The 16,411-nt window shown below is 38.6% G+C and overlaps 1 protein-coding gene across 1 annotated transcript in view; it reads right to left on the reverse strand.

The window, feature by feature from the left end:
- KIF13B (kinesin family member 13B) overlaps positions 1-16,411 on the reverse strand; it is a 239,215-nt gene that overhangs the window by 67,227 nt on the left and 155,577 nt on the right. The window contains exons 22-31 of the mRNA XM_067556161.1: positions 15,802-15,951; positions 15,110-15,238; positions 13,565-13,735; positions 10,569-10,726; positions 8,321-8,453; positions 6,730-6,876; positions 4,534-4,563; positions 2,716-2,815; positions 2,217-2,343; positions 584-639 (exon numbers count right to left, since the gene is read on the reverse strand). Coding sequence (XP_067412262.1) covers positions 584-639; positions 2,217-2,343; positions 2,716-2,815; positions 4,534-4,563; positions 6,730-6,876; positions 8,321-8,453; positions 10,569-10,726; positions 13,565-13,735; positions 15,110-15,238; positions 15,802-15,951 — 1,201 coding nt within the window. The remainder of the gene's footprint in view (positions 1-583; positions 640-2,216; positions 2,344-2,715; positions 2,816-4,533; positions 4,564-6,729; positions 6,877-8,320; positions 8,454-10,568; positions 10,727-13,564; positions 13,736-15,109; positions 15,239-15,801; positions 15,952-16,411) is intronic.

Here is a 16,411-nt window from a genome sequence, read left to right on the forward strand (position 1 = left end):
GTGTGGCCTGCATTCCTTGTCCTGATATGTATGACCTTGTATCTGGATGTATTAAAAGGCAAGTGAGCCCAGTATACCAAGTGATAAAAATCACTGTGCTTAACTAACTTATTTTTACTTACCATTCCACCAATTTGCATCATGTGCATATTTTATCAGCCATTTTTTCCCCCAAATCTTTGATAAAGATATAAAAGGGCACTGGCCAAAACCAGATTCCTGTGGGACTCACTAGAAACACAATGATTGTTCCGCATTTACCAATGGCTTTTATTGTTAGCTTCTACGTTTTATTCCCTTTGTTATTTTATACCTCCCTTCTTCCTCTTTTCACTTATTTAAGGTCTGCAAAACATAGGAAGTATAAAAAGGACAGTTCATTCTGTATGTAACTGCTGTATATTTTGGAGCACTGAACATTATAGTTGAATGACATAAATGCAGTTCTAATAGTCTTTGCACATTAATCCATCTGCCATTCAAAGAATATCTTCCTTTTATTAGTTTGCTTCTTAGCTCCTATTACATTATTGGCTAGACAAAAGTTTGTTTCAAAAGCTCTTTGTCTTTAAGAACCACTTACCATTTAAATCAAGGAAAATAACTGGAATATGAGTTTCCATACCAGGCCCTGGAGTCCTAAAACATAAGATATCGACAATGGTGGCATTTAAATTGGAGCAGATTTACCCAGCACACATACCTTATGATACAAGCCCACAGTATAATACATTCCACACAGCTGCGACTGTAGGTCAAGCCAATGATAACCTTGGCAAATGGCTTTATTTTAATTTACTCTTGCAGATACAGGACTCAACTAAATTGGTGCTTCTTTTATACTAGCTCTCTCACAATTATTACATTATTTGACCTCTGCTTTCAGAAATGTTTTCTTGCCTCTAAAATGCTAATAACAAAATTAGTTTCTTTATTTACACTGACATGTACACATATTAATCTAAAAACCTCTGCATTAGTAATGCAACTGAAGGTTGCACAGATAGTCACAAAAAGTCAGGAAATGCAAATATCAAGGTTCCAGAAGCAAGGTTAACTCTCCCACAGTGCACAACTATTATATTGGTTGTTAAACATCCAACAAGAAAAGTAGAAATAGGAAGTAGTATATATGTGCAACATGTCCAAGTTAACATCGCTATTTAAATTTTAACTTTTAAACTTCCTGATATGTTGTCATTTAAAGGTGCAACTGTAATGCTATATTATCCTTTTAATTTCCTGGATTTTTATAACACATTTTAGAAAGATTTTGTAAGAAAAAAATTAGAAAAAAGTAAGTTGTTTGAATCAGCTTTTTGCACACTTCCATAGTTGCACATGCATTCACAATGCATTTCTTCTGAAGTATGTATCTTACAACTGCAGTGTTTTCTGCTGTACATGCTCGGTGTGGAGTTTTCAAATATTCACAACTTTTTAACTTGGAAGATGGCATATAAGAAGTCCTCAGGAAGGAATGCGGACTTTCCTATGCTTCAAGAGCATTGGTTTTAAAGAAATTCAATTTAAAAAACCCCAAACAAATGTGGTCCAATCAGCAAGTGTGGTTACAGCTTCTCTCACACTCTTTGCACAATGGATATTGTTTTCCCTTCTTCACCACTGCTCCCCCTCCCCAAATAACTTAAAGGCTGATCAGCTTTTCCTCCAAAAGTTTACTGTTGGGCAGAAACCAAGCACAGAAAACATCAGCCCAAGAGCATAATATTTCAGAAAGTTAGAAGCAAGTGAATACAGAGGGTCAGAATAGAAACAGTTTTGCATCCGTTACTGCAGTTGTTACCCACAGCTGCTATACTATGGCAATCTCAATCCAGTATAATTGATTGTTTTTAATGTTTAGAAAATTATGTGCAATACTTGCTGACTAAACAGATTCTGTGCTTAAACCATACTATGCTCCTGTAGATGGAGTTTTATTATAACGGAGAAGCATTTTAAGTGAAGGAACTAGGTAATTAACATATTAGCTATTTTTTGGGTTCAATAATAGTATAGTTTACTAAGGAGTATTTCTGGGTTTCACTTATTCAGACCAAAAAAATTATTCACACTGTACTCCTAATCTAACAACTCTTCTCATAGGACATACATAATCCACAATTGGTGATGCAGAAAATGGCAGCAACCCAAGCCAGGAACAGGCTGCCCACCGTTTTTATATTCACTGTGGCATACAGTAACATTCATACCACTCTGCTGGAGCTCCAGGGATCCCACTTCCAGCAGAAGGAACCATTACAGCATTCCTTTCTTCAGTAAGAGTGAGCCTCATCTCTAACAGCTGTGCCTCCCGATCTGCATCATCTTCTGTTTTATCTGGAAAAGTAGAACAGTCATTCAGAACAACAGATAGCATTTTTTCCATTACGGCTTTTGTGAGGCGTATTGGTGATCTCAACTCAAGTGCTAGCGGGCCACTGTCCGTATCAAAAAACCCACCTCATCTAATCACCTTGCTGGCAGGTTCAACAAAAACACCTATTACTCTGCAAGTATACACAGATTTTCTCTATTTGTGACTTGAGTACAAGCCAGAATCTTGTTCTCATTATTCTTCCCACACTGATGATTTCAGAGATTCAGTTGTTCTTTCCCCATGCTATTTAATTTCACACACATTACAAAAAACAAAATAAAAACACCTACACACACCCTCAGCACTCCCACTACCAACAGTGTTTCACCTACCAGGTTTGCTGACAAGTTTTTGCAGCTGTTGATCGAGGTATTCCTGACGTTTTGTTAATACATTCAGCCATTTCCGACGCAGTCTCTCCAAATCCCTGTCCTATGAAGATGAAGCAAGTTGTGTAAGTACTGATCCAAGAAAACCAGTCTCATTTGAGACATATGTAGCTTTCAATCCATCTGCTCAGACTTTTTATTTTTGGCCACATTTTTTCCCCCTGAATTAGTGCCCTGGTGACTACAATGAGATACGAAAGAGATCTTCATTAAGTCATCTAGTCTACCCATTATTCCCCTTTATTACAGAATTGTTCCTTACATTCAGTCACATCCACTGACGAGACTATACCCCATCCTTACAAGTCTCTATCGCCAGTTATCACCTTATATTCTCTAGTACTCCCTTAGGCAACATAAAACTGGAAATAAGAAGTTTACAGGATTTAGACCATCCCACAGCCTCACTTTGTTGTTAACATTTATATTGTGGCAAGGAGTAGAGCCCCCATTTGTGCTGAGTGCTTTACAGACACATCGTAAGAACCCGTCCTTGTTGTACAGAGTTTCCAGCCTAAGGATCGAATTCCACATATTGGGTGGGCTGTTGCACAAATGAGAATGCCAGAGTGGGGCCATGCTATTTTGGTAAGATATTGTTCCTGACATTACATATGAATTCCCTCTTGCCTAGCTTCGTTCGATTATTCCTCACTGTAACCTCCCCTTCCCCCGACTTCCCTAAACATTTCTTCTCCTTCTTTTGTATATACACCCTTCAAATATTTATATATCCATATGAAGATCCAATTAGCTTCAGGAGATGCTCAGAAATGAGCACTATAGTCTAAGTGCTGTATAACTAGGCAATGTAAAGACGAGCTATTATCTCCATGGTTTGTGATAGATTGTATAGAGACATCCTATTTATATATTTTCTACTCTAGGTCAAATTCATTCTATGTCAGTTATAACCAAAGGCATTTAATCAATCAAGAAAAATAGGACTGAAGCAAACCATAACCTGCGTGGTCTTGAACATCTATAGTCATGTAGAAATGCACCTAAAACCCTCTCCAACTGTCCAAAGAGAAAATTAAACACAGGATCTCTTGTTGCTATCCTTATGCTCTTATGCTACTGGTAACAGTAACAATGGGCATGGGGTGTTTTTTGGCATACTCCTGTGTACTTTTAATGACAGTGTTTCACTAACATTATGCCTCACCAACAACTCTGTGAAGATAAAAAAAAATGATCCCCATTTCACAGAGGGGAAAGCCAAAAAAGAGGTTAATATCTAGCCCAAAGTCAGTGTGAGTGGTGGATCTAGGAATAGATCCCTGTCCTGAGTAGTAGGTCCTTGTTTTGCTCACTAGACAATATTTTATTCCTTGGTCCAACACAAACCATGTTCATAACATAAAATAGTGTGAATTATTTTGCTTCCGTGCATCTTAAACATTGTACCTATGACTGCTCCGAAAACAGCCAATCTAATCCACAGGCTATAGATAGAGGGGAAGCATGTCAGAGAGTAGGCAAGATAAAAGTAACTGTGCCTTGTTTTCGAAACATACATTAAGGTGTCCCATACATTCAGAGCAAAAAATGCTGCCTCTTAATTCTGAGTTAGAGATAGTGTAAAAATCTCTGTAATCTTCAAGATTTTAGTCTTCAGGATGGAGACGGTCTAGATATTCATACCCTGTACAGTAGGAAGTACAGTGTTGATGCCTATCTAATATGGAAAATTAGCACCAGGTAATCTGATCTACAAAATATTTATATTTGAAATAAGATAAATAATACTGTATTTACCTGGTAACTGTCCATTTCATCCTCTTCCTCCTAGGCGAAAAATATACAAATTTAAGTCATTCATAAAAACGTGTATACTAGAAAACATATTAAGTGCAAAAGCAGTGTTTATGGCTAAAAATATTACCAGCTGTAGGTGTAATTCTGATTAAAATGTCCAGCAATGGGGTACAATACGGATAGATGCTGGTAGATCACCTTTAGTACTAACAGTGGATAGCAGTGCCATTTGCACCCACCACTGCTTGCTTTTCCTTTATAAACCTTGTTTGGAAGGGTATTGTAATTGAGGATTTATATCACTTAGTATAAACAATTAGAATGTATTTTCATAGCTTATAAAACAATTAAAGAAAACTCCATTAATAAAGGATTCCAATCACTACATCTAATTGCCAAGAAGTGACTGCCAAAACATTTAAGTAGTTTAAATAAGAAAGAATAATCACAGTGAAAAGGCACTTGCTATCTATCCATTCTGATGGATACAGAATAGGACTAAAGAAAGAACCTACTGTCTTATTAATAAGAACTAGGTATGGTTATAGCAAGCATGAGAAACTAAAGTTTGACAAAAGGTTAGTTTTAATGTTAGCTTTACCATTTAGTGGGGAAAAATGTTAATGTTAAACCAATTCTGAATTAAAAAAAAAGTCACTGCAGCTGTCACTATAAAAAGCTTTGACACCTTGATTTCCAGTGCTTTCTCATGGGACACAGAACCTTTAATCAAAATGACCCGCATCAAACTGGGGACCTTGCTAGAAAGTATCATCAAGAGGGCAATCAGGAGTGAAATTCAAAGCACCATTCACTAGAGAAAAAGGACAAAAAGCAAAGGATTTCCAAAAGTTGTGGAAATTCATTCCTATACTTACAGGATCATAGAGTAAATATTTATCTAGTTATTTAAGGGGTAACTTGTCACTGGAGTTTCTCTTTAAGTAACAAAAGCAAATTTTAAGTAAAAGTTAAAATTAAAAGGATATACATTTTCTTAGTTTCAAGGTCCATAGAAAATCTGATACACATGAAAGATAAATAAATTAGAGATGCAGATATGCAGACCAAGAATTCAGAGGTTCAAATTAGATGCTTACGTCACTTTAATAAAAACATTTAATTGATTGACAGCTTTAAAAAAATTGTAAAAAGGAAACCATTAAGGCCTGGTCAAAGAATGGAGTGGCCTTTTAAGAGAGTTGGGCTCAGTCCACCTCTGCCTTGTCAGCTGCCTCCCTAGTGTTGAACTTTGAGACAGATTTGGGAGCCTGCTCAGTTCAGTTATGGGACAAAGACATGAAAGAAGACTCTACTGCAGTAAAGCCAGGTGAACGGCAGGAAGCATTAAATCTAGCCAAAGCATTAAGTCTCTATGGTGATCCAACGTTGTTGGGAGCTGGAGAACCACTGTGGGGAGATATTCAACCGAAGTGGGAAAACTGACGCAGCATCTATATCACAAGCCTGTTCATTCATTCCCACCACATACTGAATTCCTACTGATGACAAGGGGCTTTAGGATGATTTTGCAATGCTGCAAAAGCAACATACATCCCTGCTCTTCTAAAACGATCAAAATACATAACTGAAGTTTTGCTCCTTTAATTTTAAACTTTTCCAAAACCACATTAGCCATTATTAAGTACAATCCCCATTGATGCATAGTAATTTCTTACTACTGCCCATCACTGTTGTATCAGAGTATCTTCCAAGTAAAATCAATTACCAAGAACAAAGTTCCTAGTGGACTTCAAGGAGCGTGTTTGGCTTTTCTGCCTTTTTGGGGTGTATAAACACTCTCCTTAAAAAAGGGTTACATTTTTATTTTTAGTTGTTTTTTTAAATCTAGAGGAAGCGGGTAAAGCAGAAGTGCGTGGTAGTATTGCAAATCTCATTCTTATTATGGTGGAAATCATTATCAAAGTGGAAGGGTTTTTTTTGGTAGCATTTCCTAGAGAAAGTCAGAATCTGGATTCACCCACCCATAGCTAAATATATTCACTGAAACAGTATTGTCAGAATAGTATTTAGAAGTCACTATTTCACATAGAGTAAGATAATTTACAGTCAGTGGAAGTGCTCCAGCAGTGAATTTATTCAAAAAGATCTTTCCACAGCTTTCCAGGTGCATCAGCAAAGCTTTGAATTATTTTTCCTTCCTGCTAAAGATCTCTTAAAGAGACAGGATCTTACCTGATGAGTCTCATGAACTTTTTGTGACTTGACATGCTTTATTTGAACACAGCCAACTCCAACAGATAGTATGGACTCCTCCATTAGAGGCAAGGTCCCAGAGTCCAGCAACGACTTCACTTCGACCTGGATTCGCCGTGACTGCCCCTACACAAAGGAACGATTTGCAGAACTAGAAGTCTTGAACTGTGAAAACTTGGTGACAGAGAGACCTCTATTGGTGGTGGCTTTATATATAGTAAATTTGAAGCTCATGATTATTCACTACATAGAAAGTGGTACCGCAAGCTCTCATGTGAACATGACGTTGGTTAGGTAGAACCACCACTTCTGCTGCAAGGTCTAAATCCATAAGAAAGTGTGGGACATTCAGTGAACGCACAATTCACTTTTGATGAAAACTTTTCAAAGGACACAGTTTTTTAAGAAAAATACTCAAAACACTGAAAATAGGATTTTCCTCCATCTGTTTTGATTTTGAACACTTGAGGGAAGAGAATGTAATTTGGCAAATGTAACTGAAGCTGAATTTTTGTGGGACTGGCTTCATTGACTGTAAACCCTCAATGCTGATGTTGTCAGCACAACTCTAGGAACAGTGTTTGCTTGCTAACTGCTATCGCACACCGGGCAGAATAGGAAGTCATGGTAGTTTGGAATTCAGAAGATACAGTGTGTATTTAGCGTATACTAATTTTATAGTGTTCCCTGACCAGTGGACTATATTTTAAAATACTAAATGTGCAGGAATCAGAGAATGGAGGAGTAACTGGCTGAGAGGATTAGTAAGAAGAGAATGAGAATTTTGGCTTTGGGTTTTGAAACCAGTTCTGCCTTGGTTGATAGTAACTAAAAGTTGTTTTCTGATGGCTGTTCTATGTCCTGTGAGAGAGGAGTCTGATTTGATAATTTGGTCTAATTCAGGTTCCAGGTATTCATATATTTAAAAAATATCCTGCGAATTGGTTCCTCAGTCGACAGTTTCAGCACTGTGGCCAAAACGCGAAATAGACAATGGAGAATGAACTATCCTCCAGCATCCTGTGGGTCCCCTCCAGATCAGGGATGAGACACATTGGCAGAGCACTGTGGAGAAAGTTTCCACTGCTGTTGTCCACACTATGCCTATTTGATGGGTAACAGAGGACCTCAGTCTCCTAAAAGTCTCAGTGGCACTAAATACCTACACAAAATATAGAAGTTCCAGAGCCGTAGCCGTGTTAGTCGGTATACAGCAAACACAACGAGAGTCCTGTGGCACTTTAAAGACTAACAAATTTAATTTCTGCAGGCATAAGCTTTCGTGGGCTGCAACCCACTTATGCCAGCAGAAATTAAATTTGTTAGTCTTTAAAGTGCTATAGGACTTTTTTTTTTTTTTTTTTAAATATTGAAGGTATCCAATCTATTTCCCTCCAAACTCTAACTGCTTTAAAGCTGATCAAATATTGGGTCTAAGCCTGATGGTTCCTTTGTCATAAGCTCACTATTAAAACTCTATGAACCAGTACAATATACAAGATTATCTACTTCCTTCAGAATGTCAGAGCCGGCCTCTTTTCACAGATGACTCCTGTAGCTGCCATCTTACCTGTCTGAGTTGAAAGATGCCACCAGTGCATAAGTCCTTGGCAGGAATCACCTCAACTGGACAGTACTCCCCATTCTCATTAAGTTCCAGAACCTGAATCCAGAGCTCCACCTTTCGGGTTACCTCACTCCATCTGGAAAACACGCCAAACACCATTCACAATTTACTTTTTCCTTCTTAGTTAATTCAGAAGTAGCAATGAGTAACAACTGGTGATGGCCTAGAACTTTTGTAGACACAAGACATGAACCAGTCACGGGCATCTTCATAATGGTTTAAGATCAGAACGCGTGCCAATTAAACATTAAGGACAAATTCTGCTCTCCGTTATACCCATCCAATCCCACTGACTTCAGTGCAGTTCAAGTAGCATTATCGAGGTCAGAATTAAGCATATTCTGGTTTCATGTGGCCCCATCCTGACTTTCTCCATCGCTACCATCCTCTCTTCTCTCAAGTTTACCCCTAAAATGCACTTTCTTCCACAAAGTCTATAAAATTAATCCTCCCTTCTTTGAAAACCCTAAACTGAAAAGAACAAATTTACTTAATCTGCAGGTCCCATGTGTGATGCTGGTAGACCAGGTGCCAGCTCTTGCTAAGACTCGAGGCCTCAGCGCAGCACTGACAAATTCATTGATGGAAACTAGTCTGTTTCACCTGTGTGTTAGTATGGTTAAGATCAGTATTGGACTTTTAATCATGTGTTTAGACTTTATGAAATGCTTGTAAACTGCGGCATGCATTAATCTCACTTATTTCTTTATCACATGCTATAAAGTGATATTTAAGTTTTTGCTTTGTAACTAAAAGACATTTGCTCTGAAACTGTGAACCCACTCAGGAGGGTTAAGGCGGCCTATCAAAACTAAATGGGACATCTTACAAAGACTTTGTTCATTGACCCCTTACACCATGAAGAGCCTATGCGCAAAAGGGCTCATCCCATCAGCTTATATTTTGGAAGAAGGAAATAAAAATAACTAACAAGAAAACTTTTCATTGCTTTTGCTGTATGGACTCTCACAGAGCCGGAGCTATGAAACAGAAGCAGAAATTTCCAGGATCAACCGTGGTTAGCTCTAAAAAGCATTCAGAGCTGACAGATTACTACAACTCTGTCATCTTTTGAAACCACAGAATGTAACTCATTGTGTATATATGCTTGCCTGCACTAACCTTATAATGCAGACAAGTATATGAAACTGATTTATTTTCTTAGTTAATAAATCCTTAGATAGTTTACTATAGGACTAGCTACAAGCATTGTGTTTGGTGTGAGACCTAAGGTACAAATTGACCTGGGGTAAGCAACTGGTCTCTTGGGACTCGGGAGCAATCTGAATAGCTTGTTATCTTTGTTGTACAGCAATCAATCACTAAGTCTAGCTTGCCTGGGTGGCAAGATAGACTGGAATGCCCAAAGGGACTCAGACTCCATGGTAACACTGTAATATTGCTTTAGGAGTTCTCATTTGTTACTGGGTTGGTGAAATCTAACTACAGAACAAACAACCAGTTTGGGATTTCTGTCTCTGCCCTGCTTCTTGACAGTCTGCCCTGAAATTGGCACTCATAGTCATGAGCCACTCCAGATAGCATGAGACCATGCACCAAAGCAACCATCCGATTTTGTAACACTCTTGCCTGTTTTCCCTTATTTTCCTAATGTGTGTTACTTCCTACGTCATGTCTCAACTTACAGACCTATCCTGTCCCCACTGAAAGTCAATGACAAAACCACAATTGTCTCCAGTAGAAGCAGGAGCAGGTCTTTTGATTGTAAATGCTTCATGGCATGGACTCGATTCTGATCTCCAATACATCAGCATGTAGCCAAAGTAATCCTCTCTTCCATTGATTTCAGAGTTACTCTTAATATGACACCAGCGTAACAGTTAAATCAGCCCCACTATCTTTTCTTTCTTTGTAAAGAACCATACACGTTTATGGTGTTGCAGAAATAACATGGACATCAGCCCCTCTTATTCTTCAATTTTTTCTTCTTTTAATCAAATCTATAAACAATATGAATGAGTATTTATCACTAATTTTTATCCACATTACCAACCTCCATAGTGGTTTTGCAATGAGCACAGAGAGGTACGGGGATCCAAACATCAGATTAATTTTTATTTGTGACTTAATCCAGGATTTGACTGCTGGTCTGACTCTAGAATCCAGAGAAACTCACTGAGTCTGGGAGGCTGAATTTTAAACTGTGTGGGAGTTTGCTGTCTGCAGTTACCTGTCACGAAGGCTTCGTGTTTTGGCTTGAATTATTCCCAAATCCCACAGGGCTGAGTTTTTGCGAGGATCGCTTTGCTTGTGTCCATACACTTCAATTGCCAAAGCCCCTTCATAAAGATGCTCCATGAAGTCTTCAGAAATATTTACAGAAAATTCCTACATGGAAATGCCAAAACTGGTTAAACATTAAAAGAGTAAGTTAAGAGTATTGTGGTAATTGGGCCTACAAATTTACCCTAATTGTTAGCTCAACTGTGAAAAGTGAGTGAAAGTTCATAAAATGTCTCAGTAACCTTCAACAATAAATGTTGATGGGATAAGGTGCAAAAGGGCAACAAAAACACTGAATTAGTCCAAACAAAAGGTGCCACTGTTATAAATCAAGGACAATGTTAAGGTCACAACTTGTAAGCAAGGAAAGTATGCAACCAGAAATCAATGAACCAAACCTGGTGCATCAGAAATTAGGCCAAATTGGTGAACAAAAATAATGAGAGGATAGGCTGTTCCACACATGAGGATAGGTTGGGGGGAAAAGCTAGCTACTGCAATACTGGCTGACTGAAAGACAAGAGAAGGGGAAAGAGCAAGCTTCATCATCACAACTGCTGCCCATACTGTTTCGTGGGACTCTAGGCTCTAGGGTGATACCACTATGCCTTCCTCATCCTGATCTTGAAAGATGTCTTGACCAGTGGGCCAGAGAGAGGGACTCAGATGACACCACCATCCCCACCAGGTCCCAAACACCACATAGGATATGAGATTTTGTCTCCTCTCTCTCCCCACCACCTCGCAATGTATTCTTTTTCTTCTCTACTTATCACTTCTCTTTCCTCTCTCTCTGTCTTTTTCCTTCTGTCTAAGAAGAGACTGGCTTAGCTGACCAAGACTGTATACTTTACACTAAGCCTATTACCAGAAAGGCAGCTAAATGCAATGCCCTAAATATCCCAATGCTGATACAAGATTGTCAGGTCTTAGAGTGGCTGATAAGAGCATGTGCCGTGCCTGTGTTTTTCCAGCAGAGAGGTTGCAAGTGAGACAGAAATTGCATTTTCTATCTTTGCTGTTCTTTTTTTCCGCCCTGAGTGTGTCTGCTGTCTTGTTGTGTCTTCTAGGAAACAGGATTGGAGTTTAACTTCTCTTGTCCCTGAAAAGGACAATTACTAACTAAGGGTATGTCTACATTGATGGCAGCAAAGTCGCCGCCGTCAGATCAACCTATCTGGGTCAACTGAGCGTTCAGTGAAGACCCACTCAGTCGATCCAGTAGTCAATGCAGTAAAACCCCATCAAGTGGCGTAGTGCTGCGTTCCCATCGGTGCAGTGAAGTGAAGACGCCACACAGAAGGGAAGCACAGCAGTCGACGGGAGTTACGCAAGCTACTTTGTGTAGCATGTATAATTCCCATCGACTGCTGCCAAATCGTCTGGTAAGTGTAGACCAGGGCTAAGAGACTTATCAAACATAGTGAAGGGTTATTTTTAAAGAACTCTCTCCAACTAAAGTGATAGTGAACAAGAGATGTTAAAATGAAAGCATTTCAAATGCTTCAACTGTTTTTTCTTTTTTCCCCACTGTACCTTAATAAAAGGTTAAAAAAATTTAATCATGTGTTTGCCAAGGTACTAAGCACTCTGAGGTCTCTTTATATCAAACCCTAAAACTCATTTAAAACTGTTTACTGTTGGACAGCTACAGGGTCAAGTTAACACCTTTAACTCTTTGGTCCCATGTATTTTCTAAATAAATAGAACATAACCTCCTATTCTAAATACATTGTTAGAGGTGACTTTTTGCTTTCATGCTGCATGTTGCTTTCTTCCCACAAGAGAGCTCATCAGTGGAGATATTTATGGCGAGGCACTTAGCACAAGAGAGTTCTTTCCCAGTTTGACCATTTAACTAGTTTGATACACTACATAAATTGAACTCTAAATCAGGCAAGCTAAATTATTCTGACTAATCACAGTCATCCAAGTCTATTATTTCAATGACTGCTTTTTTTGCATAAATCAAAGGTTTTTGACACTGGCATTTAAGGTTCTCCACTCAGAAGCACTAGGCTGATGTGTCTTGATATTTGTACCTACTCCTACCTGCAAATTGCATTCAGTTTCTCCATATGGTAGAAATGAATACTTGGCATTTCTGTGTGTTCCTTTGTTCAAACTATTTTTATTACAGTAGCACCTAGAGGCACCTAGAATCTACAGATGAGTCTGGACCCTACTGTGCTAGATGCTACACGTACATATAGTAAAACAATCTTTGCCCCCAAGAGCTTAAAATCTAAACTAATAAGACAAAGAAGGTGGGAGAAAAGAAGCGTTATTACCCCTATTTTACAGATGCAAAAGTCAGGCAGAGAAATTATGTGATTTGTCCAAAGTGACAGAGGGAGTCTGATGCAGAGCTGAGAATTGAATCCAAATGCCCAACTCCCAGTCTAGTGCCTTAAACCAAAGCACTTTACAAATGTTAACCAATCCTCATAAAATGCTTCCATGTTAGATAAGGAAACCAGGAGAAGTTAAGTGACTTGCCCAGTGCCACAATAAATCAGTGGAAGGGCCAGGATGGGAATTCAGGAGGCCCTGCTCACAGCTCTGAACTCATTCCAGAGACAGGAAAACTCAGACAGACTTTCAGACATTAAGGCCAGAAAAGACCATCATGATCATCTAGTCTGACCTCTTGCATGTCTCTCATACAGTCTCTTCTATTTTCCTTTATTATTCATTCATTTTATTGTTCTATGTGAGGTTTTTGGTACAGTAAATGGTGCTTGTAAAAAGAGCTTATTAAACTTACAAGTGAAAGACTACAAACTCAGTGATCGTATTAAATTACTATAAAATGCACATTAAAATGCAAACAATACAAAGTTTAGTAAAGAAAGTGACAAGGAAAGTGGCAGAAAAGGGTTCCAAGAGAACCAGTTTGCTCTGCCTGTCTGCAACTGCAATCATAAATAAATAAAAAATTACATTGCAGTGATCGAAGACAACCATGCACTGTGGCTCCTTGCTGATGGGAGATAAAGAAGGGTCCACTTCAGGGGCAACCGTAACTGGCTCCAGTTGATCCCAGAAAGTGTACTTGCAAAACACAAAGTTGGAAAGATGCTGAGGCAAACCTGTAGCCTGAAGTATTTTAATCTATAGGAAGGAAAAAACAAAGAAAAACATGTTTTAATAAGTAAACAGTTTTAATTGTAACAGTCAAACATAACATAAAAGAAGGCCAGTTTGTTAGAATTTCTTCTTGCTCAATTGGGAGACTAAATTATTAAACAGTTACTTTAACACACAAGTTTTGACAAAAGAATATTTGTCTGCCTTGAAATATTTGTAGATAAAATGCTTTGGCTGAACCAGCTGGAAGTCACCACTAGATGTCATTGAACAACTGACTTTTGTGTGTACAAAAGGATGCTATGGGTTTTCTGAAAACTTCAGGCTAAATGGAAGCCTTTGTTCTACAAACATCTTGTCAAAGTAATTCTTGCCCTACTTGTAGAATGCCAGGAACAACATAAAGTGAAAAGCCACGCCCAGCCAGAACTCATGTTTTACCAAGGCCCAGTGGAACCCTAACTTCACATTCATCTTCTCTTCCAAATGTACAATCCATTATCTTAAACAGGCTGTAATATTTTGCAAAGCAAGTTTCCTATTCTATTAGTAGAACTAAATTCAACTGAATTAGGATTCTCTAGATAATTCTTCCTTCCTTCTTTATCCAACAATTAATTTGCATTTATCATGATGTGCTAGTGGCTACCAGCGCCTCTCATCTGCACATAGTCCTCATATAGAGCTCTTGCACAGCTCTGCCAGGCATCCACCATGCTTTCCCTCCCACACCAAAACAGACACAAGAGAACAGGTTCCCCCCTTCCCATGTACACGTGAGAGAACAGAGTTATTAGACTAAAAATCTTTCTTAGATTAATTAAAGAACTATTTACTAAGAGTAGGACTACACATTTGGTTTCATTAGGGGCCCAAATAAAGTTGATAAATTGTTTGGGGGTAAATCTTCGAGTCTTTTTGTTTTGTTTTTTAATAAATGCCATTTGGGTCCAAAATATCACAAGATTCAGTCTTGCATTATTTTGACCCTTCAGGAAATGAAATTCTATGACAGAAGACCAGATAAAGATATTTCAGGGCCAATTATGAACCCCAGCGTGTTAAGCAAGCCCATGAAAAATAAAACCAGTGTGCTAGACTGCTCACACCACTGAGCATTCATAGCTATTATTTTTCTTTTAAATCCTGAAACACCAAATAGGCTTTCAAATAGGCTGTATAAACTGAACAATTCACAAGCTAGAATAATGATAGTATAACTGAACACAGGTGATAGGTGTCAAAAGGAGATACGGTGTCATTTATCACTAACATAGAAATTAATGTACCATGAACATTTAATCACATTTTTTACACTTGAGTAGTACCAGAAAGGGAGAAGTTGGCTCAATATTTAGGGTGTGACAATAGCTTTTATGGAATGCATTTAGAACTCACCATACAAACTAGTTTGTTCTCCTGTATGTCATTCTCTTTTGAATAGTCTGCGCTGTCATCACCTCCTACGATTCTCTCCTCAATCGCTCCACTCACTCGCACCACTTCGACATGAAGACGACCAGACACCTAATGAAAAGAGGCTGGAAAAGATTATCTGGTGCCACAAAACAGTGGGTTCTAACCTTTTCAGGTAGCTATGCTAGTGCACAGCTATGTTATGAGCATAACTTGTCTGTCACCTCTTCCTCACACTCCCTTCCCTTCTATTGTTTTGTCCCATTCACTTATCTTGTCTTAGATTGCAAGCTCTCTAGGGAAAGGACAGTCTTCCAATGAGTTTGTACAGAACCTACCACAGTGGAGCCTCAATCCCAATTGGGACCTCTGGGCATTACCATTAGCAAGGCATTACCTAGGCCGTACACAGCTGCCTCCCATTCATTTATGGCTGCTCTACCCAGAACTGGAGTTTACACTGCCTCATATCCATCATTATCACAAGACTGGGATTTGTAGCACACAGGTGCATCATTAAGATGCCATAGGGAGGAGAGAGAAGGTAAAGGACTAGTCATTTGATCCTGAAATATCATGTGCCAATGGCTGGGGAACATTTTTCACATAATAATGAAAAGCCCTAATGACCTCCATTAAACAGCTAAAAAGTATGATGTATAGGAATGACAAACCTCTCCCTTTTGATTGATGATAGGGACAGCATATTGCAGCTTCACATCATAAAACAGAGACTCAAGAAAAACATTGGCCACTCCAATGAGGCTGTGGTTTTCCTGTTCATCATAGAATGGATCAGCTCGCCTGAAGTAAGACCTAATTACCTTGAATCGAATAAAAAATAATGTAAAAATAAGTTTTATATTATAACAGCATTTTCACAGCACTGATGAACTGGCGAGGTTTTACAGGTTTTTGTTCTCTTCCTCTAGGATATCTGATATAGGAATGAAACAAAAACTGATTGGAATAGTCAGAACTACCATGGAAACTCTCAGGGCAGGTCTAAACTACCAATTTACAGAGGTGCAGCTGCACTGCTGTAGTGCTTCCGATGAAGACGCTCTCACCGATGAGAGCACTCCCATTGGCTTAATAATTCCACCTCCATGAGACGTGATAGCTATGTCAGTGGGAGAAGCTATAGTAGTTATATCAAAGTAATTTTATAGTGTAAACCAGGACTCATAGTAAAGTCAGTTTGGGGACTATCCTCAGCAAGGTTTCATTAACCATTTTAAATTCACTCCATTGAAAATTTGACCAGGATCACAACTCTTGTTC

This window comes from Emydura macquarii, unplaced genomic scaffold (assembly GCF_026122565.2).
Source record: "Emydura macquarii macquarii isolate MOO-44397 ecotype Brisbane River unplaced genomic scaffold, CSIRO-AGI_Emac_v2 contig_1676, whole genome shotgun sequence".
NCBI lineage: Eukaryota > Metazoa > Chordata > Testudines > Chelidae > Emydura > Emydura macquarii.